Source organism: Artemia franciscana, chromosome 11, assembly GCF_032884065.1.
Source record: "Artemia franciscana chromosome 11, ASM3288406v1, whole genome shotgun sequence".
Taxonomy (NCBI): Eukaryota; Metazoa; Arthropoda; class Branchiopoda; order Anostraca; family Artemiidae; genus Artemia; species Artemia franciscana.
In genome coordinates, this window is record NC_088873.1 from 25,789,273 (window position 1) to 25,813,992 (window position 24,720).

Sequence of the window (24,720 nt, forward strand, 5' to 3'; positions counted from 1 at the left end):
TGGGATGAGTGCACAATGGCACACAAAAAATCGCTCGAGGCTCACGAACATTTTCAGATCAATTGCTGGCAATGGGAAACGGAAAGCTCCCAGTAGACTCAATTTCAGGACGTATACAACTACCTGCTGATTTCTGTAATTTAGTGACGTCCAAAAATGAATTGATTGAAAAAGTATTTCCGAATATTCTAAAAAATTATAAAAATAATAAATGGCTAAGTGAAAGAGCGATTCTCGCACCCAAAAATATAGACGTCCACGAAATCAACAATATTGTTTTGACCAAGATTCAAGACCAGGCAGTCCTTTACAAGTCAGTCGACACAGTTTTGGAACCAAATGAAGCGGTTAATTATCCATCTGAATTTTTAAATTCCATAGATCTTTCAGGGTTTCCACCACACGTGCTACAACTAAAAATAGGCGTACCAATAATATTGTTACGTAACATAAACCCACCAAAGCTTTGCAATGGCACTCGACTTGCCGTAAAAAAAACAATGGAAAACCTAATAGAGGCCACAATCCTGACAGGGCCTTTTGAGGGTGAGGCTGTTCTTATTCCTCGCATTCCCATGATTCCAACAGATCTGCCTTTTCAATTTAAAAGATTGCAATTCCCAATTCGATTAGCATTTGTAATCACCATTAACAAAGCTCAAGGTCAATCATTAGAAAAATGTGGTATTGATCTTAATACTGATTGTTTTTCCCATGGACAATTGTACGTTGCATGTTCGAGGGTCGGTAAACCTGACAATCTATTTATATGCAGCGAGAATTGGACAGCGAAGAATGTTGTATATTCGCAAGTTTTACGCAGTTAATTTGTATTTCGGAACCAAATGAAGCGGTTAATTATCCATCTGAATTTTTAAATTCCATAGATCCTTCAGGGTGTCCACCACACCTGCTACAACTAAAAATAGGCGTACCAATAATACTTTTAAGAAATATCAACCCACCAAAGCTTTGCAATGGCACGCGACTTGCCGTAAAAAAAAAACAATGGAAAACCTAATAGATGCCACAATCTTGACAGGGCCTTATGAGGGTGAGGCTGTTCTTATTCCTCGCATTCCCATGATTCCAACGGATCTGCTTTTTCAATTTAAAAGATTGCAATTCCCAATTCGATTAGCATTTGCAACCACCATCAACAAAGCTCAAGGGCAATCACTAGAAAAATGCGGTATAGATCTTAATACAGATTGCTTTACCAATGTACAATTGTATGTTGCATCTTTGAGGGTCGGTAAACCTGACAATCTATTTATACGCACAGACAATGGGACAGCGAAGACTGTTGTATATTCACAAGTTTTACGTAGTTAATTTGTATTGTATCTATCTATCTATCTATCTATATAAAAACGAGTTGTGTGTATGCATGTTTGTTTGTTTGTAAAAAGAGCGTTTGCATATGACGTCATTATTAGTACATACGGCTTTGTATATGGACAGACAATGGGAAAGCCAAGAATGTTGTATATTCGCAATTTTTACGTAGTTTGCAACACATATATAAATCTATCTATATTCACAGGTGGGACACAGGGACACAACTACAATGGCGCGTAACTAATATGGCGCGTAACTAATATTGCGCGTAACGACTTACGCGCGCGGGGGGGCTTGGGGGGGGGGGCGCGAAGCGCCCCCACCAACTAGGTGTTGGGGTGGCGCGAAGCGCCACCCCAACAGCTAGTATATATATATATATATATATATATCTATCTATATTCACAGGTGGGACATAGGGACACAACTACAATGGCGCGTAACTAATATGGCGCGTAACGACTTACGCGCGCGGGGGGGCTTGGGGGGGGGGTTCGCGAAGCGCCCCCACCAACTAGGTGTTGGGGTGGCGCGAAGCGCCACCCCAACAGCTAGTAATATATATAAAAGATTTTCTGGACATAAGATAACAGTTAATAATGAAAAAACTAATAACTATCTAGTTCAACATTGTAATAATGGTAAATGTTCCATATCAGATATAACTGTCACAATTTTAGAAAATTTAGAATTAGAAAATTTAAATAAAGAAGAGAAGAATAATAGACTACGTAAACAGGAGGATTTCTGGATCCATACTCTTGGTACAGCTTATCCTTTTGGGCTAAATGATCGTGTAACAAAATATGGTGACATGTCTCATGTTGTTGTTAAATGTATTGATGGTTTTATGGACCATCCTTCTTTTACTTGTCCTACTAAACGTAAAAAACGATCGAGAGGACATAGGAAAAATAATAGAAAAAATGAATTAGATGTACATATGCTTTCTATAGATCTATGCCAGCTACTTGAATCTAGGGGTATGATTTCTGTAATAAAATGTCTAAATAATTGATCCAAGAGGAATCTAATCAAACTTTTCTGGATTGTTAAGAATAATACAGCTTTTGATTATAATTTTAAAGTAATATGTGATACAATTTGCATTCTAACTAAAACGAAATTTATTTCAAAAAAGAAAAAGTTCGATAAGATTAGTAATAAGGATAACAGATTATATTTACCTATTAATTTTACTTGTAAGCAGATTGAAGATATTAATTTACCAGAAATTTTAAATCAGCGGCATGTGAAACAGGCCCTTCCTAGTAATTTGAATTATAATGATAGTCCAGTTTTAACTTATAAATTTTCAAAAACTATTGGGCAAATTATTTTTAATTATAGTTTAATACTAAAAAGATTAGATAGTGATATAAATTGGAAACCGGTTTGTAATTGTAAGCAACTTGGCACATTTGTAAATCCTACTTACAAACATGTTATAACAGGGGACTTGTCAATAATAAAGCAAAATGATCTTCGTCTTTTTGTCTTTGTCAATGGTCTTTCTCATCATCTGAAACCATCGACTGTTCTTGATGGCTTGGAAAATGATTTTGATTTATTTATTGATAAGTGGTGTAAGAAAGAGAATAAAAATAAAGAGAGTTTTCAAAGTTGGAAGAATTTAATTATTAGTAGAATAAGAAATAAAATATATTCTAACTTAAAAATAGTAACACTAAATCATTATTTTATAATGCGAAGATTAAACAAGCAATTGCTAATCTAAAGAATGAATTTGCAATTGTGCCAGTGGATAAAGCTAATAATAATTTTGCCATAATTTGTCAGAAGCTGTATTGTGATATCTTAAAAAGGAAGTTATGCACAACTAATGTTTACGAAAAGGTAAATATAGAGGAAGAGAATTTAATTGAAAAGACTGAAGAAATACTTTTAAAAAATTTTAATATTAAAATAAATGACAATGATAAAACGTTCCCTTTCCTATATTGGACTTTAAAATTTCATAAGAATCCACCTAACCACGGTTTATTGCTGGAGCAGCTAAATGTCCAACCCGCATTGCTGCTACTGACCTCTCTTTAATTTTAAAGGAAATTGTAAATAAACTTAAAACCTATTGTTCTGGTATTAAAAAATTTTCGAATTTTAATCCATATTGGAGTGTTAATAATTCACTGCAGGTGATAGATTCTTTAACAATGGTTTCAGCTAAAAGAATTGAGTCTTTCGATTTTGCAACAATGTTTACTAATTTATCACTTAATGTAGTGTTTGATAATTTAAAAACTGTTATCAAGAAATCTTTCCTCTTATCTAGTAAAAGGTTCTTAAAAATAGACACTTATAATAAAAAAGCTATATGGACAAATTGCTTTAATACTACAGTTAACTTGAGATGTTACAGCTTGGATATGATTTTTGAGTTATTAGAATTTGTTTTATACAATACTTATATAAGATTTGGTGATGATTTGTACAAGCAAATTGTGGGAATTCCCATGGGGGGAATGCCAGCCCATTTATAGCTGACTTGTTTTTAAGTCAACTAGAATATAAATATATGATGGATATGAATAATCCAATTAATTTAAAACATGTTTTGTCAAATAATAAAAGATATTTAGATGATATTTTGGTCTTAAATTGTAAGGATTTCATTGATATTTCTAAAAATATATATCCATCAGAGCTTATTCTTGAACCTAGTCATGGCGCTGGTCATGAAGATCATTTCTTAGATTTAAATATTAATATTTGTGATAATAATAAATTAAGTTTTAAAATGTATAATAAAACGGATGATTTTGAATTTGAAGTGATTAGTTTCCCATTCCCTGAAAGTAATATACACTCAACTATCACATATTCAGCGTTTTTCTCACAGATACTTCGCCATGCAAGGATTTGTAGTAATTATATTGATTTTAAAAATAGATGTAAAATCTTAAGCCAAAAATTGATATCAAGAGGTTTTTCTGCAAATAAATTAACTTGGCAATTTAAAAAATTTAGTTTTCATTATAACGAACTTTTAAATAAATATCAAAAGAATTATCTAGAAATACTTAAAGAAATTTTCAACTAATTTCGGAGGTTCGAGAATTGTTGTTGCAGCGCCATTTATTTTGAATTGGGTTTCTAATTGAGCGGATTTTTTTTTTAAATTAGCCACATGGTAAAGATTAATTCTATAATTGTTTAGTTCATTCAGGTTTTTCGCAATGTGTTAATATTTTTGATTTGGTAAAATTTATTATATTTAGTTTACCTATTGTTGCTAAAAAGAGGGATATATTAACAGGATAAGCTTGTTTTGGTGTTACTTGGTTGTTTTACATTTGCTGTTTTTTTTTTCTTTCATAGACATGTATTTTGGGGGTGATACCTGACACGGGGATGCCATGGATATTCTGTGGTAGCCACAACACTGTGCTGGGTAGAGAATTTAAAGTGGCGAAACCCTATATAGGCCAGTGTATTCTCCTGATGAGCCCTTGTGTTGGGTTGTTGCCTCTGAATTATTTGTCTTTTTTATTTTTTCTATTGTTCGGTAAATGACGACCTATACTTATTGACGACAAGACTGCCTGTCAATGGATTATTCTTTATGGTTGATTGTGTATGGCTATGCTGTTTGATCTATGTGATTGTATGGATGAGTAGGGTTAAGGCCTCATTCAAGTGCTGGTCTATATTAATCAATAATTTAGGAAAACAGTCTTCCTTTTCTCCTTCTGTCTCTCTTGTTTTGTTTTTTTTTCTTTTTTTTTGTGCTGTTGCATTGGTGATTTCTCTTTTCATGATAATAATATCTTACCACTAAGATTAATCGAAATAAAGTTACCATTCATGAATCAGCCTCAAATGGAGATTCTTCCTTACCTGACAGTTTTTTTTCAAAATACATTATTAAATTTTTGATTATTATGGGCTAAGGCTCATTGCTTACTACGGTGCCCCTAAGCGGCTCTCGTGACCTTAAATGTGGTTGCTCCATAATCATAAACATAGTTGCCAACACAATCATAAACATCAAGATCTCTTTCACTTACCCATAGTGTGTCTTCTTTATGAAGCCAATTTTATGAGCCAGTATTCTCACCTGACCTTGTTTGCACGGTGCGTTTTCCAATATGGCCACTCCATACTTCTGTAAGCTTTTAAGCCAACAAACAAGACTTTCATTCTCATTTATGGCAGAGAAGAAATTGCTGCGTGGTAAATTCTCTTTCAAACCTGAATTCCAAAGAATCTTCTGTGAGCACACTTGTTCTGACCTTTTTCTCTGGCTTTCATTGTCAAAGCCACGAAGTAACAACCAATCACTGTTGAATGCACTCTTATGTCCATCGCTCCATGCAACAGACAATGTTCCATTTAATACCTGGAGCAAAACAGACAAATATCATCTACTGAAAAAGAAAAACAAAGGAACAACAGTTAAACAACGTTTCGGTCACAACAACTACAGTAGTAGAGAATGCTTTCAAAGTACATCAAGTACTTTGTAAATTACTTCAATCGCTTGCACTTAATGGACTACCTTAGTAGAGGATCACGGCACCCAGGTTTTAGGACAGTGCCACTTCTGTGCATAACCAAAACTGCATTTTGCTAAAAGCATATTTATCCTTTTTATCTCTTTTTATAGACTTCAGTTCTCATAACAATGGCAAAATTTCAGAAAAATATCCAAATTACGAAAGAGGTGTTTACTGAAGAAAGAATTTTAAAAAAAAGGCATGACATAGATTCTTCGCTGGATCTTGGAAGGGTTTAGCCTGCTTTGACTTGAAGGGATTAGTGAAAATTTTCAATTAGCCCAGATTTTATCCTCCCCCTCACCTTCCGTCAATTCGGAGTAAACTCTCTTTATACGCTTCACTGGGTTTAGACCTAATGGATTTTTTTAGATTTCCTAGAAGGTTCACAGTCCAGAGTTTTATTTTTCTTATTGGCATTCTAATACAGTGAGACAGAACAACAATTGAATGTCTCGTTGTTTACACTAAAAGGTGAAACCAAGATCATAAGATTCTTTGAGATTTTTTACAGGTCAATGTTTATAGTGACATTTTTTGGAACAGAAATGTTTTTGAACTTTTGGGACAGAATTTTCTGGGACAGAATTATTTTGAGACTTAGAATTATTTTTTGACTTAGAATTTATTGAGACATATAATTTTTTGGGGACTAATAATTTTTTTCGACATGTGGTTGGTCATCGACATTAGATGGTCTATTGTATGTTTTGATCAATATTAACTGTGCACTGGAAGGATAAACACTTACATCATATTAAGTAAAAGTGAAGATGAACCTTTCGATAAAAGTGTGTGCACATGAAAGTTATCGTTGCGTTTAATGCAGACAAAGACAAATATTTGAATTATGAAACACGCAATAATGGGGATCTTATTGGGAATGTGTGCGTGCATTGTCATGACAGTGAGAGATTAAATTTATTTCGAGTACCGAAAAGATTCAACCTTCATGACAGTGGATATGTGAGAATAACATTTCTAAAGCTGATAGTGTTCAAAGAGAATGCATACATAAACTATTAGTTGATGACGAAGGCCAGCTTCTTGCTACTGCTGGTGGTAACACGTTACCCACTGATAAATCCCAGCGCAATCTTTCTGGTATTAGCAAATTAAAGAAAGACGGGAACCCTAGAAACCAACTCCAGGGGGAGGGGAAGGATTGTTATTGGAGGTAAATTTAAGCCATACTAAGAGATATATCCGAGAGGTTTCAATGAAAATGCTATTGCTCTATTGCTATTGCTCGTTTCTATTGCTCTATTAGACGCAATTGCATGCTGCATGTATTAATTTAAATCATGGTAATAGCAAAATCACAATTTGAATGAGCCTTAAGCATTATACTTTATGCAGCAGAAGCCTAATTACTTACAGTAGCAATACTAAGAAAAAATGTCAATTTCACAATACATTTTCTCGCTATTAAATGAAACACACAGAAAAAAGAGACGCTTTTTTTGCATTTGGCTGTTTCTCAGAGGTTTCAATAAAAATGCCACGTTTCTTTTGAGCCAAGACTATGCATATTCACGCCGAGATGACAATAATATGTGGCTGCTCCGTGGCATCCCCGTGATGCACACTATCATTCCTGAGGCATTTTTGCGGATATTTTCATGATAAAAATCATGCTTTAAATCCATCGTCTCCGCCTTGTGACCATCCTCGTCATATACCATGTCAATTCACATCATCGTGGCAAATTATGACTGGAAATGTTTTTTTCTGTGATTTCATAGATTTCAAATGTTTTTTTTTATTATCAAAACTTGTATTTACAATAAAAAGCGTGTATATTATAAAACCATTTTATAATTAAAAACAAGGCGTTATCTAGATCACGGAACAGGGATTATCGAAAGCCAATGCTATGTAACATCTCACTGATTCAGTACCTAATTTAACCTGTCTAAATCAAGTTATAAGGTTAATATAATGTCAAATTCAGGTATGACCAATAGAATAAATATCAATAGCTTTGCTGGATAGTTACTCGGCTTGGAGACGATGGCTAGGAAACACGCAATCCATTTAATCGTTCTAGAAAGCGTACAGGGAGTGGTTTAGACGTAGGAAAGACCTTGTCTCGTAGAATATATTCGCCGAATCGAAATATTATGAATACTTTGCTGGTACAGCTGTCTAGCGCACATTTCCATTTGGGGGAAGTTTCTTTCGAATCCTAAAATGGATAAATATATTTGGAATATAAAGGTTCCCTGAGAAAAAAAGGCCTTGGAGGAAAAATGAAGTCTCGAAGCAAAAAACACCTTGAAAGAAAAATAAATAGAAAAGGACAAATCCCAATGTATGCACTGTCATTATGAAACATCCAAAGTGTGCACAGTCATTAGGTAACATTCCACGTGTGTCATCATCAGGTAGCACTCGTATGTGCGCCATCATTACGATGCACGTGTGGGCCGTTATTACGTAACAACCATGTGTGCGCCATACCCAATTACAGCCAGGGGTTCCCCGCGGGCCCTTAAGAAACATATCATGCAACTTATATTATGTAACAAGCATCTGCGTCTTGAAGAAATTTATTAACACCTGCGTCCAGAGGGCATCGCCGTTAAGCTTCTTCTTGGTCTTAAACCATTAAAGAAGAAAATAATAGTGGCTAAGGGCTGGTTTAAAGGTGTTGAGGGGATACTACTTTGGAGGACGGCTACCCTCCCCACCCACAGACATGTTGTAATGTCCCGAAATGCATCCAATTAAAAATTTAAGATAATCATTTTATTCAAGATAGTCCAAAGATAATGTAACAAGGCTTTTGGGGTTGAAATAAATCCTCAGAGCCTGGGGGCAATGGTTGTAAGTTAAGCCCCGGGGTTATTTACGGTGTTTAAGGAAAGGATGGTTGTATAAACTTTAGAGGAGCCACATTTGGCTGAAAATTGGAAGTTGTAGCTCCCTTTTAAGATGCAAATGTGATGTCCTGTGGTGGCGCAGTGGATTTGACCTTAGCTTGGTAATACGGGACCCAGAGATCGAATCACGCTGCAGGAATGCACTGCAGGGCCGACGCAGGGACCTTAGTACTCCAGAAGCGTCGTTAATTCTTAAATAATAAAAAAATGCAAAAGTAATGGAGGGCAACTCTCCTCCCACCCCCTCTGACCACCCTTTTTTTACCAAACGCGTCCCATTGAAATTGTGAGATAGCCATTTTGTTAAAAAATAGTCCAAACAACATATAACAATTCCCCTAGGGTTGACACAATCCCCAAGAGCCCTGGGGCAAGGGTTTTAAATGCCCTGGGGTATATGAGGTTTTTATGGAACGGCTGTTTGTTTCAACTTCAGCTGCGGCTCATTTGACTTAAAAACGAAAGTTATAGTGTCCTTTTTATGAGTAAAAAGTGATTTAAGAGCAACAGCCCCCCCCCTCAAGCCCATCATTTCCCCCAAAACTTCCAATCAAAATTTAAAGATAGCAATTTTGTCCAGCCTAGTTGAAGGGTCTAGACATTATGTCTATAAGGATGACAACCACCCCACAGCCCTCAGGGCAAGGGTTATACGTTATGCCCTGGTTCCATATAAGGTTTTTTTTTATGGAAAGGGTGGTCGTACTTATTTCAGAGGGGTCTCATTGGAAAGGCAGAAGTTTTAGTGCCCTTTTTAAGAGTCAAGGTGATCAGAGGGCAGGCCCCCCCCCCTTACGACGTCGTATCTTCTCAAAATACAAACAATAGAAATTTTGAGATCCTTTTTGAGTCATTTTATTCAAAATAAAACCAACGATTACATAACAAAGCTTTTGGGGTTGTTGCAAACCACCAGAGCCGGGGGGCAAGGGTTGAAAGTTATGCCCCGGGGGAATTTAAGGTTTTTATGAAAAGGGTGGCAGTATAAACTGTAGAGGTGGCTCATTTGTTTGAAAATTGGATGTTCTAGTTCCCATTTAAGAGCCAAAAGCAATGAAGGTCAAAAAGCTCCTCCCCCCTTAACTACCCCCTTTCATGAATTGCATCTGATTAAAACTGTGAGATATCCATTATAAAACAAAATAGTCCAAAGAACATATAACAATGCCGTCAGGGTTGACACAACCCAGAGCCCTAAGGCAAGGACTGTAAGTTATGCCCTGTGGGCATACAATGTTCTTATGGAATGCGTTGTCGTAAAAACTTCACATGGGGTCATTTGATTTAAAATTAGACGCTATAGTGCCCTTTTAAGAATTAAAAGTGAATCCAAACAAAGTTTTAAGACCTATTTTTTCAGCATTGTTGAAAGGTTCAGTAATTATGCCTTTGGGGATCAATCGCTCCGCCCCCAGGCCTCAGGGCAAGGTCTGTAAGTTAGGCAATTTATTCATTGTTTACATTCAGTATATATTATTAAGAAAAGGTATGCAGGTTTGACTACTACTTTTCCAAAATACGAAGGGTATTAAGGTGAGTCTTTCAAGGAATGTTGAACTGAATCAGAACATGTTATGTGTATATAGGTTGTCAGAAGGGCATAACTCAGGAATGACTGAGTATATTAATTCGGAACTTTCGGGAAACGATAAGGGAGATGGTCAATTGACTAAAAAGACAACATTTGCATGCTACTATCGCTAAAACTACTGCTGCTTCTACTGTTACCACCAGGGCCGTCACATATGGAGGGAGGAAGCAACCCCCCTTGCCTTCATGGCCTCAAGCCTTCATGGCTTCGCGCCATGATTTTTCCGACGCCTCTAAAATTCTTTTTTCGGTTCAATAAAGACCAGGAGAATACTGATATGTCATTCAAAACAAATTTCGAACTTAGTGGGTAGACTCAGCAGTTTTACCAACTCCTGCCGTGATTTTACAGATGGTGCCACAATTTTGCAATTGGTTAATTAAACAGCATGAAAATAGTCACATGATGCGTACCGAAATCTAGCTCTCAGTTGCTAAATACAGCGGTTATACCGACTCGTGCGGTGATTTTAGAAGTATTTTATGCGAAACGGACATTATGCAAAACAGTCGGTAAGAATTACCAGCCAGTCGGTAAAATCTCTAGCACCCACCCCCCACCCACTCAAACATTCTGGCTAGTCACAACACTACTATTACCACTACTATCATTAAAAATGCTACTTCTGTAAAGGGTACTACTAAGGCTGAAGACATTGAAGTAAACATACGAGGAAATGTTGAGGGTAAATGTTGAATTAAATCAAAGCATATTATGTGCACAAAGATTTATAATACGGGCGTATCAGCCATGTTTAGAACGGATTACCGTATCAAGAGGAAACTTCAGGGGAACCACGAGTGGGATATTCAGTTGACCAAAAGGCATAATGAACCTACTACTTCTGCAATTAGTACTGCTGCTATTACTCTTACTATTACTAATAATAACACCCTATTATTGCTACTACTGTTCCTACTACTACCGCTACTAATATGATACTAGTATAATTAAGGCTAAGCGTATGAAGTTGAAAATTTGACAGAATATGGAGAGGGAGTTTGAACTAACTCAAAACTCGCTATGTGCATACAGATTGTCAAAATGGCGTGTATCAACAGTTGATTTGGGTATTAAGTTGGAACATTCAGAGAATACTTGAAGGGGAAGATTAATTGACAAAATGGTAATATTTACATGTCCCTACTGACACTACTACCCCTGCTACTTTTGCTTATACTGCTACTGCTGCTGAACTACTCCAACTACTACCTCAATTGCAACAAATTGTAAGGCTTAGAGCATAAGATGAAATGGGCATCAAAAGGGGGTCAAAAGCGCAAATCAGCAATATTATTGAAATAGCTTACCTTGTCAAGGTGAAACTTCCGGGGCATTATGAAATGGATGTTCAACTGATCAAAAGGCAAGATGTACATGCTACTACTGCTATTAATACTGCTGTTACTACTACTGATATAACACTATCCCTACAACTACTTCTCCTACTACCACTGCAACTTCTACGATACTAGTACTATTAAGGCTAAGCCTCTGAAAGTAAAATTTTAGAAAATATTGATGTCAAATTCGACCTAGCAAAAGACACTCAGTGCGTTTAGACTGTCAAAAGAATGTATCTTAAAAATTGATTTGTGTATTAAGTTGGAACGTCGGGTTGCTGAAGGGCAGGAACGATTTGATTTGTGTATTACGTTGGAACGTCGGGTTGGAACGTCGGATGCTGAAGGGGTTGTTGAACAAAAATAACGGCTTATATTATTAATTTTGGCCTTTCAGTATAGGTTGTGGCAGATTTTGAACAAGCCGGAAGACACTGTGTATACTTTCAATATGACTTCTATGGTTACGGTAACTATTGACAATAAGGGCAATAAGTCGAAACGTTTAGGGAGAGTTTCGACTAAAGAAAAAACAATATGCACGCCTGAATTGAAAGGGCATATAAACAATATAAAAGGCATCGGTGCTCTATCATAACTAGCAATATTATTGATATTTTAAAGGAGCTAACTTGATTGGAAATTAGCAGTTCTAGAACCCTTTTAAAAAGTCGAAAGCGAGTGGAGGGCACTTAGCTTTCCAATCCAGTTTCCCTGAAAATGACAATGTCAATATAAAACGAGCAGAAATTAATTAAAGAACTTTTTCCACAAAATAAATCTTTCAAGGAAAAGTAAAGAACTCACTTAAACCAAAAATGAGCAAAAATAGAATCAAATAATCTACCAGGTGCAAAAATACCACTAATCAGCATCAACAAATAAATGAAACCCAAAACAAACAGAAAGTAGAATAAATAACCGAGTCAAACTCAAAACAAGCAGAAGTTCACATGATAAGGGCTCACAACCTCTATGCCTTCTCAAGGCCAGAACATAATTTGCACTTTTCCGAAAAAAAAAAAATGGTTTTCACTTTTATAACTTTAAAAAATCAAAATTATTAAGATATTAAAGAATAAATATAAGCATATGTATATTAAACTGACAATGGGCATTCATTTGTATTTTTTTTTTCAGTAAAGTGCAAATTATGTTCAAGCTTTGAGAGGGCAAAGGGGTTGTGAGCCTTAATCATGATAATTTCTGCTCGTTTTGAGCTTGACTTTCTGCTCGTTTTGAGTTTGACTAGGTTATTTATTGTAATTTCTGCTAGTTTTAGGCATCATTTATTTATTGATGCTGATTTATGGTAGTTTTACGCTTGGTAGATCATTTAATTAGTGAAATTAAATTAGTGAGTGCAATTGTATTGTAGTGTATTTCTTGTTGTGTCTTTTTTTGTTATTCTTCTTTGCTTGTTTTCTTTCTATTTTATTGGTTTTCTTTTTTTTCTACTCTCCGACGCATATTAGTAAATTTTACAAATTCTTGTGAATATTCTCTGTTCTTTCTGGTTTCTTTTTTTCATTTTATTCAATTTATTTTTTTAGCGTTCTTTATTTTTTCCCCTAAATTTGTTATCTTTTTGGTCTTTTGTTTTTCATACTTTTTACTGTTTTAGGTTTATTGATACATAAATTGATAGTAATTTCTGTTTTAACTGAACTTTAAAACTGAACTCTTATACGAATTTTGCTTGGATTTATTATGGCTCTTTATTTTTCTTTGAAAAACTTACCTTTCTAGAAATATTTTTTAAAGTTAATATGTACTAAAAAAAAGACCTTTTTCTATTTCCAAATATCAGGAAAATACAAAGTGCAAATGATCTTTTCTGTGAAGGATCATCAGCTTAATTACTGCTTTCCTCATGTCAGTTTGTGCAGTGCCATGTTCTCACTGTGTTCTTTCAACCATTCTTCCCTTGCGATACCTTACTTTTTTGTTCTTTTTCTCTATTTATGCTCGTCAGTTTTTTTTTCTTTTTTCATTGCTTTTTATTAATTTATTTTTGCGGTTAGGTCATGTCAGGGTCCCGTGATCGATTGAAAAATTATGAGGAAAATAGATTAGTTATTGATGATGTGTTTTCAGATGTTTTGTTTGATCAGTCAGGATATAAAGGTGGATTAAAAAAGTACCCTAAAGATAGTTCATAATTTGAACTTGAAGATATTACTAAATGGGATGTATGTAAAGAAAATTCGTTACTTTTTTGGAACTGCCAAGGATTCCGATCGGCTAAATGTTCTTTGATGTGGGCAATGGAGTATCTTGAACCGCAACCATCGTTTGTAGGCCTATGTGAAACGTTTTTGGGTGATGAGAACCTGAATGTAATGGATTTTTCTGTTCCAGGGTATAAGGTTGAATATAAAGGTCGCTCTTATATGCAGAGAGGAGGACTAGCCGCTTTAATAAGAAGTGATGTGGATTATGAAGTAAGATATGACCTTTCACTCTGACTTGAATGTAAAATAAAAACATTGTTTATTCAAATAACGTCGTCATGGTCAGAAAAGCCACTGTTTGGAATAATATATAAAAAACCATCATTTTCGGAGAAAGATTTTTTAGATTTTTTTAGAAAATTTGTAATATGTTGATTTTTCGGAAGTTTTCAAAGGAAATGTGCAGAAGAGGCTTATAATTTGTTTGTGGATATATCTCTAGCTGAGTTTGATAAATGTTGCCCCTTAAAGAAAGTTAAAAAGAAAAAAAAATAACCTTCGGAAAGTATGGAGGCCGACTGGTATCCTTGCATCTGTAAAAATGAAGAATAGATTGTACAAAGATTATTTAAAAGACCAGACGGATGAGAAACTCCGGACTATCAAAGAGTATAGAAATCGGCTGAATAAAATTAAACGGTACGCTGAAAGAGCTTATTACGAAAAATAGTTTAAACAGATAAAAGGAAACATAAAGCGTACTTGGACTAAATTCAATGTGACACTGGGGCATAAAAAGGAAAAGGACCAGATTAAAATGATGAAATTCAGTGAAAAAATTGTCAATGATCCGAAAGAAATTGCGGGAAAGCTATGCAAGTATTTTTCAGAGGAAGGTTCTAAGCTGTGCCATGAAGCAGTTAAAAGATCAAAAAGTCCATCAGTTCAAACTTAAACCTCGTCATGTTACTTCTGAATTCCTTTTCACAAATTGTGATGAAAATGAAATAATTTTGAAAATGAAATCGCAATCTTGTTGCGATTTTAAAATAGCCTGAGTGCTACCCCTTCACAAAGAGAAGTAAAAAAATGACCTGAGTAAATTACCGACCCATTTTTCTTTTACCGTTTTTTCGAAGATTTATGAGAAAGTAGTCCATAAAAGAATGTATAATTACCTCTAGGAGCAGAATCTTCTTTGTGATACCCAATTTGGCTTTGGCAAAGGACTTTCTACGGACCTTGCAATTCTGAAATTGGTTGACTGGGTGAATGATGCATTTGATAAAGGCCTAATTACTTTTAGACATAAAAAAGGCATTTGACACTGTTGATCATGATAAATTACTTCAAATTATTGAATCAATTGGTGTACGTAATGTTGCTTTAAAATAGTTTTGTTCGTATTTTATTAATAGAGCCCAAGTTGCGCAAAATGCAAATGCAACATCAGAGCACCATCTTTTACCGTGCAGAGTGCCACAAGGTTCAATAATGGGACCACTACTTTTTCTCTTATATTGACCATGTAAAATATTATTTATCTGAAGCTAATATCATAATATTTGCAGATGAAACGCTTCTTTTTGTTGCATGTGAAAATGTACCTTCTTTATTTAAAAAATGAAAACTGCTCTGACTGAATTTGTATCGTGGGCTGAATCAAAGTATTTAACACTAAATTATATTTTATTTTCTAGAATCGGATCAGTCCAAACAGACCTCAAATTAAATGTAAAAACAATATAATAAATAGAGTAAAAACTAGTAGATATCTTGGATTTATTATTGACGAGAATATTTCATGGAAAGAACATGCCAAATTAATTGGTAACAAACCTTCAACGTCCCTTGGAGTTATCCGCCGTTTTAAATTCCGTTTCCCTTAAAAAATCCTGAAAATGATTTACCATTCTATTTTTCATCCCCATTTGTCTTACAGATGCTCTATATGGGCAAGCAACTTCATCTCATGTTATAAGAGAATCCAGATCATCCAAAATAAGGCCAATGAAATTATATCACCTCTTCAGCATTCAGATGACATTAACCTAGATTTTAACCTTACTAAAATATTTGATGTGTCAAAGACTAGGGATTTTCAGATTGCAACTTTTTGTATTAAATACTTTAACAACCTCCTGTTATCACCATTTGAAAATCTATTAACTTTAAATCAAGATTTGCATACTTACGAAACGCAAAATTCATGTGTCATTGTCCACGAGACACTGTCAACAAAAAAAGCTTCTTTTTTGATTATATTTTTTTTTGCACCTGTTATTTGGAATTTAATCCCCTTGGAAATCAGGAACTAAAATGACCTTATTACCTTCAAGCGAGCAGTGAAGGGTCATTACAGAAATACTGTTTAGATTTGAATATCGTGCGGTCCTCCTCTTTTCGGTCTTTTTCTTTTCTTTTTTCTTTTATTTCGCTTCGTCACCCCTCCCTTTTTTTTCTTTTTTGATAAATCCAGTCGATTCGTTGTTTCTGTTTGTTGATTGTTTAATTATTCTTTACTTAAGTTTCTGCCCTAGCCAAGCACTTTTTATACTTTCCTAGCAGATTATGCACAGTAGTTATGTGTTTTTTGTTCAAATATATATGATTGAATTGAATTGAAATTAAAATGAATATCTTAATTTTCAGAAAAAAGCTAGAAACAATTGAGAATTTTACCTTGCATGAGCTCACAGCTGGGTGGGTATCAAATTCTTTTAAGAGCAAGGTTCTAGATTTTGATTCAGGGTGAAAGCACTTCTCACATTGGCAGTTATCCCTGAGCCAAACAAGTGGGTAGGTCCTTTTAGTAGAATCTTTCCAGGATACATGCAAAAGGTTCTCACATTTTTCCACTTTAGTCAGCATATGCTTGACAACTAGCCCAAAATTTGTGCATCTCAGTTTTTGGCTCACAAGAATAAATGGCTTAAAGGAGTTGTGAAGCATTATTGCATATTTTTGAGAAAGTTGTTTTCAGAAATGCTTCATACACAATAAACCTGAAAAGAAAGAGCCAGGTCAATTTTCTTGAATGCATTTTAGCCAAGTCAATAAATTTATACATGGAAATGCATTCCACCTAATATTTTAATACAAAAGGTAAAATAATTTTATAGACAAATCTTTGATATGAGAGGCACTTCATTTAATCTCTGGATGCAATATGTCAAATGACCAGTGAGATAAAATATTTTAACATGGAAGACATGACAAAGAGCACCTGGTAAGAACAGTCAAGATCAGTGTAAATGAGAGCACTGTGCAGTCAAAAACTGGATGTGTATAGTTTCTTCAATAAAAGATTAGAAAGACTTCTTGTGATTAACAAAATGTCTATAAAATTATTGTTTATTAGGGAAAATATCTAGTGTCTCTACTCTGTAGATCCAATATACTGATACTACTCTCAATTACCCCCAAACATGTTCAATTTTCTCTACCTACTTTTCTCCTTTTAGATCTAGCTTCCCTCATTTACCAGAGAAATAAAATTCTTATTTGTGTCCCAACAAAATTACCAAATGAAAAACGTAGGATAATCTTTGGTCCCCTATATCAATAATATTTAAAAAAGTGAGTCTTCTTTTCCTTGTTATACTTTTTTTCCTTAGTTTTATATTAGTTAATTAATGTGTTAAGTAGATTTTACTTAGTTCCAACATCATCTTGTAAATTTTCAAACAAATTAGACTTATTTTATATATATATATATATATATATATATATATATATATATATATATATATATATATATATATATATATATATATATATATATATATATATATATATATATATATATATATATATATATATATATATATATATATATATATATATATATATATATATATATATATATATATATATATATATATATATATATATATATATATATATATATATATATATATATATATATATATATATATATATATATATAAAAAATCTAGCAAACGCTTATGTGATAATTTAAAATAATTCTAGTCATCCACTTCAAAATCAGTACACAATAACCGACTAGTTAAAACATAATAAAATATAACTAACAAACTCAATCAGCAGGCAAGCCAAATATTTGTTTTAGTCATCAAAACACAAATACATGCATAATCCATAGTCAACACTTATGAGATAATTTAAAATAAATCCAATAGTCTGCTTAAAATTAGTACATTATGGCCAGTGAATCCACTTAAAATCAGTAAAATATAATATAACTATATAACTAACAAACTAAAGCAGTAGCTTTTCTTGCTTACTAGCAGTAACATTAAAAAACTTTACAAATGAAGGAACAAAGCTTTTCAAATTTGAGACATATTGATCAGCGGTATACAAGGTACAGCCTCCTCCAAAGACCAGGGTTAGTTTGGCACTTTTTAATATTTAGTTCAAGGCAACAACTCTCTGCCCATTTAAAGAAAAAATCAATATTAACTTGTAAGGTGGTGTCTGCATTTAATGGGCCAATTATTTTAAAATTGTCAGCATATAGGCTCAGCTTATTTTGGAATACATGTGAGCATCATTAATATACATACTGAACAACATTGGCCTAAGCACACTACCTTGCAGAATTCCACTGATGATTTTTGCAATTTCAGAAAAAAAAAGATTGACTTCCATCATTATGAACCTTTACCACTTGCTTCCTGCTTGTCAAGAAGACCATTATCTGGCTGGTTGCAATTGAGTCAATACCAATAGCAGGCAGTTTTATTTTTAGGCTTTTGTGACACACTTTAGCAAACGCCACAGAAAAGTCAAGAAGCACATCATCTACATCCACTCTTTTATCAATAAGTTCAATCACACATTCATCAGCAATTAGGAGGTTAGTTTCAGTTGATTTCCTTTGTCTAATGCCATGGTAATTTGGGATGAGCAGCTCATTAGAATCAATGTGCTTAGTTGCAGCTGAATTCACAAGACGTTCCAACACTTTGCCTGCAGCTGATGTTATGCTAATATGTTTGTAGTACTTAGCTGCATCCCTATTCCCCTTTTGATAATAGGTGTAATATATGCCAGTCTCCAGTCTAATGTGTCTAGTGATTTTTGGAATAGCTTAGTTAGTGGCTCAGCTAAAATTTAACATGTTTTCTTCAAAAGTCTAGGGGAAATGCCATCAATTTGGTAATTAGGCTCTTCTGGTAAAGTTGTATCATCTGGGGTTATGAACACTGACTTGAACTGTTCACTTAACAGATTTGCTATGTTCTTAGGGTTAGTAATCAATTGACCTTTGACCATAAATTTTGACCATAAACTGAGTGTATATGTGTTTTTTCTGTTATGCCAAATTTTTTGGATTTTCTTTTGTCTCTGTTGCCAAAAAACCTTTATATTCTGTAGTTACTTTGCTTGTTTTCTGGATAAAAAGTTTTTGTAAAATGTCCATGTTTTCTTTTTTTATTGATAGCTTTGCATATATCTTGTAAGAAAAATGGAAGTGTTCTTGGTTTTTCCACTTTGGTTTTTTATGTTTTTCAACTGTTTCTAGCAATAAAGTTCCTGTTTCACTCCATGCACTTACAATATCTTGTTTTCAAGGAAAGACTGGTCAGTGTTTGTTAATTCATTAGTTACTTTGGGGTAGTCCACAAACTTGTGTCTTATAAATTTATTTTCTAGGTGGAAACAAACAATGTGTATTAAGGATGCACACATGATCGCTATGCCTAAGTGGTATTAAAACTTTAGAAGGTATTAAAGTGGTATTAAAACTTTAAAATATCATCCAGAAGGATGGTTTCTGGTTTACGCAGTATCAAGTTAACCACATGACACAAATCATTTTCATATAAACATCTCAGGAGAGAATTATCTCTAAAATTTTCCATCTCATATTTAGGGAAACCTCCACCATTCAGCCACTTTATATCTGTTAAGTTGAAGTCTCATGTTAGTATCATATGCTTTGAAAAGTTGACTAGTTGGTGTATTGATCTTGTAATGGCAAGCAAGGAGTAACCTCAACTAGGTGTACTTGAGCAGCAATAAATACATCCAAAAGTTATAGAGTTGCCTAGGATGCAGATTTCTAATAATATTTAATATAATATTCTTAATATAATAATACTATTCTTTAAAATTGTAAGCCACTTTGATTTGGTTCACATGCAAATAGTCTTTCACATATATTATAATACCTCTACCTTCATCACTAAGGTCGCTGAAAGCCTTGAACCCATTTAGCACAATCTGATCATCAGCTAAATTTACACATGAATATTGTGGTTTAACTTATCATAGTGCAATAATGTCAACTATTTTAGTTACAAGAGTCACACCATTCTTTTATTGTATTAGGGAGTGAATCACAATTTGTAAACACAATGGAGAGACAGCTACCAGGCAGAATACAGTCATTTCTAATGCATGGGTTAGCCTCATCACGTGCAACTCTGCTTGTCAATTATGCAGACCTAACATATTCTTTGTGCCTGAGTGTCTTTTCTTTGGACAAATCTTTGGAAAAGGGAATGTCACACTTTTTTCAAATGATTGTTGGCTCAACTCTAAACAACAATGGCTGATGAGCTGGATTACAGGAAATCGTTTGACCTGTTTGATTGTTATTGAAGGCAGTTTGTATTCAGATGCAAGGTGAGACCTCAAAAAAGCTACATCATTATCACTATGGGGTACTCCATGGACAGTTAAATTATTTTCTCTCTTTTCTTTGTCAAGTTCAGAGCACAAATTATCCTAAACCTCAGTTTTAATGGCTTGTTTAACTGCATTTGGTGCCCAAACTTTTAACATTTCAGAAATAAATTGTTTAGTTTGGGATAAGTAATATTTTGATTGGAATGTAGATGGGTTGTTATTGACTTGCTTCTTGACACTATCCAGGTTAAATCTCAAGTCCATCCTAGTTTTGATTTTTGTCATGGCATTTTCAGCAATGTTAGATGCACCCTCCACAGTGGCAGAAGGAGTAATAGTAGCTTTCTCTTCTTTTATTAACTTTACACAAGGTGCAATACTACTGACAACCAACTTTGTAGTTCATCTTGTTAAGGAGGTTATATGCATCATCACTTAAATTCAAATATGATGCACAAAGCCATTTACAGCAGGAGTCAAACTCAACTGATAATGACTTACTAAGGCCCATATCACAAACTCCACAGCTACCATTCTGTGGGCTCTATTGGATGTGTTTGTTTGCCTTTGATGGCATATCTTACTAATAAATCAATAAAAAAAACTCAAATAAATCAAAACAACAGGACTTGTAGGCTAATGAGATTTTTATAGGTTAACAAAAGTTTTCATGATACTAATCTAAAAACAAGAAAGTTCAAAATATACTTCTTCAAAGATAAATGAGTTCACCTTCAAAAATTCAAGAACATGCTGCAATCCCACTAATTGAATTTTTGAAACAATTCTGTTTGTTTCACAACAGAATTGTTTATATTAATACCTTTTGAACACATTTAAAACCATTAAAGGTACTTCAAAATAATACAATGAGAATACTTGAAGTTTATCTATATCAATCATCAAAGCTTGAATATACATCAGAAACAGAAACAATATTTTTTTAAATTTATTAGATTTAAAACATATATAAGAAGTTGATATTTCTATACAACATTTTCATATACAAAATCCTAGCAATTATTTTGGTGAAAATCTCTGTTGACTTTTTCTCTACATTTGGCTTGTTGGTATTCTTGAGCATGAAAAATTTCATGAAAAAGTTTATTGCTTTGCTTTAAGAAATGATATTAGCATAGTATGTATCTAAAAAATGTTTCCAAATAGTTTTCAGAATTTTATATTACTTGTATAAGCCTAGAACTGGGGCCGTTGAGAAGAGTGCAGGTCAAGAAAACAATTTTTACTTCATAATATTCAGAATAATTGTAGTAACATATTTTGACTTCAATTCCACTAGGCTATACTTTACCCTAATCTCCAAAATGTGCAAATATTTAGCTCAAATTATATATTTCTAATGGTTTTTTCTATTTTTTGATTTTGTCAGTACTGATTCAGTTGGCACTGGTTGAAACATAGGTTAATTTTCCAGTTAACTCACTACCTACACAGCTAAGAAACAGAGATAGGCCTATATTTAGAATCAGAAGCATTTAGAATTTTCTGTTTTTCAATAAATTGTTAAAATAGTTTGAAGAAAAAAATTGTGGAGAATCTAGTTGTAGATTACAGGCTATACAATTCAGGTATGTGTTTGCTATTATGGGGGGGGGGGGGTAGGTAAATTCATTCCTAACACAAATAAATGTTATATTTGGGTTCATGACAAAACTCTTATTCTAAATATATATATATATATATATATTCCTTAGCTATATTGTTTATGAGTTAACTGGAAAATTTACAAAAACAAAAATTTACAATTTACAAACATATTTTTACAAAAATATGATGAAATGCATGGGAGATATGTGATTTGGGCTATATATTATCATATTGAGGGGAACGAGTGAATTAAAGAGGAGGTTCTTTTAAAACAAGTTAACTGATTTTTTCCGGCACTTTGCAAAGTAAGAACTGTTTTCTTAGATGTTTCATTCCCAACAGCAGGCTTAGGCTATTTTATGTTTCCTTGTAATGGACTGAAATGAAGCCTTAGAATTCTAAATAGCACCCTGAGTTATTGATACGTTGTTGTTTCTTGTCTGATGAGAGCAAACACAGCACAGACTTCAACACAGTTTATAGATGCTATATTGCAAATACCATGAGAATTTTGATATGATCTTTGAAGGTTGTTACTGCCTTAGGGTTTTATGGGCCCATCAATAATATTACCATAAATGTGTCATACCAAATATTTCTTGAGTGATAAGCCTATGCGACTTCTTGAATTTTTTTCTTGGACCTCTTTTTTTATTTTTAAATTTAACGCCTTTGTATTCGTATAGAATGCCGGGAACCGAAAAAATATATCTGGACCCATAGTGGATTCACACGAATGGGAAAAACCGATACTTTTCACAGATTGGTTTTCCGATTTAGTCTTCCTCTAGGTACGACTGGATTTCTGGCTTGACTTTGGTTCAAAAAACCTAAGGTTTTTGGTTTTCTTCTGATCTGCCAAGGAATAAACATAGTACTTTTAAGGAAGAATGCATATGATTATCCAGCTTTTGCATATTTAAAGATAGGACTAAGAACAGTCTATTGAAAGTCTGCTTGAGACTAACTTGGTTTGAATTAACAATAACTACCTTGGGCAACCTATACCATTCCTGGGTATAAGCTAGGTATTTTAATATTTGAAATACAGCCACTGAAAAGTAGAGGAAAATACTGGTCCTGGAGACACAAGCCTTAGACATAAGTAAACTCCTTTCCTTCAGCCAGTGGTGAATCTCTTGCATTTTTGTTGGGGAGGAGGGCAAAAATCCATATTCGGATAGTTAAGGGGCACAGAGTATAGACTATAATAATCTTTTATCCACATTGCCGGGGGATGGCGATTTAAAGGTGCAAATCAAAGGAAATTTCAATTTAGGGGAAAAGTATCCATTGTCAATGAAATTGGGGGAGGGGCAAACTAACATTTAAAAAAAATGTAGGCAGGGAACAATTTCGCTGTTTTTTCTTTTTTTTTCAATGAAGGAATTGACTTTTTTAAATGAAATTACTTGAAGAGATATGTCTCAAAATTTAGAGGGGGAGGGAAAAAATATGAAATAGTAGCAGTCCTCGATGCACTGCCAATAATATAAGCACTGAAAGCACCCATCCTGGCAATTTTTGAGTACTTAGCTTTATATTTCCAATAGTTTCCTTCAACAAGCATTCAATTTCTTAAAGGAATCCTCTAGCAATATTAGCAAACAGTTTTTAGTTGGACGACAGAAAAATCCCTTAAAATCTAAAAATATTTACGAAACTAAAAACTTTGAATGAAACTTGATGTGAGGTCGATTATGTTTCACGTGAATAATCAGTTCTCGAAACTAACGTTAGTTATTATCTTCTGAGAAATAATCTAAATTTTTATCATTATCTCCTTATCCTTCTAATATAGACGAAACAAATTGTTATTTTATTATTTTATTTTATTTGCAATATCCACGTTCATCTTCCGGTTTTATTACTATTTACGTCATCATCAGGATACCAATACTGCCTTTATCTCGACATCATTATCGCGTTACTAATACAATGTCCTCATACTGCCTTTTATCTAGTTTATATTCGATAGCTCGTCCATCATCGTTTTCCCTGCTAGCATTGGATTACCGTGTACAGTTACCTCGTCAGAATCTCGAGATGGACATGAGGGTTAAGAAATGAAGTAAAACTTATTGAGCATAATCACAATTCATTTATATTCGATAGCTCATCCATCACTGTTTTCCCTGCTAGCATTGGATTACCGTATATAGTTACCTCGTCAGAATTTTGAGATAAACACGAGGGTTAGGAAATGAAGTAAAACTTGTTGAGCATAATCACACTTCATTTAGAGCAGATTTGTTTAGACTCGCTGCGGTATATGAGATACTTGGTATATCATATTTCCTAGAAGAAATGCTTATTTTACGTATATACACATTCATGTAATTTTCTGCATATAACCCTGGAGCAGGTACCTTGCGAGAGCCAGAAGCCTTACCAAGTGTGGACGGACTATAAACTGTTCCGTTGAGCAACATAATGAAAAAGAAATGAACTTCTCTGTTTTTTCTTCATTTTAGAAGTTCTAATGTGATTGAGGCTGAAATATCGTGAAGGTTGCTAAAATGTATTCCCTTTCATGTCGTTTAGTAGAATCAATAGAACAATCAAGCACCAGCTGCTTTTGAGACCACATACAGCAAAGACTTCACTTTGAGTTTTATTCTTCACCAAGTAAAAAAAAAG

General features: G+C 33.9%; 1 protein-coding gene across 1 annotated transcript in view; it reads right to left on the bottom strand.

The window, feature by feature from the left end:
* The window catches only part of LOC136033017 (gamma-butyrobetaine dioxygenase-like), an 84,392-nt gene extending 61,600 nt beyond the window's left edge, over positions 1-22,792 (bottom strand). The window contains exons 1-3 of the mRNA XM_065713557.1: positions 22,670-22,792; positions 16,534-16,856; positions 5,370-5,701 (exon numbers count right to left, since the gene is read on the bottom strand). Coding sequence (XP_065569629.1) covers positions 5,370-5,701; positions 16,534-16,803 — 602 coding nt within the window. The 5' untranslated portion in view covers positions 16,804-16,856; positions 22,670-22,792. The remainder of the gene's footprint in view (positions 1-5,369; positions 5,702-16,533; positions 16,857-22,669) is intronic.
* Between the last annotated feature and the right edge of the window lie 1,928 nt (positions 22,793-24,720).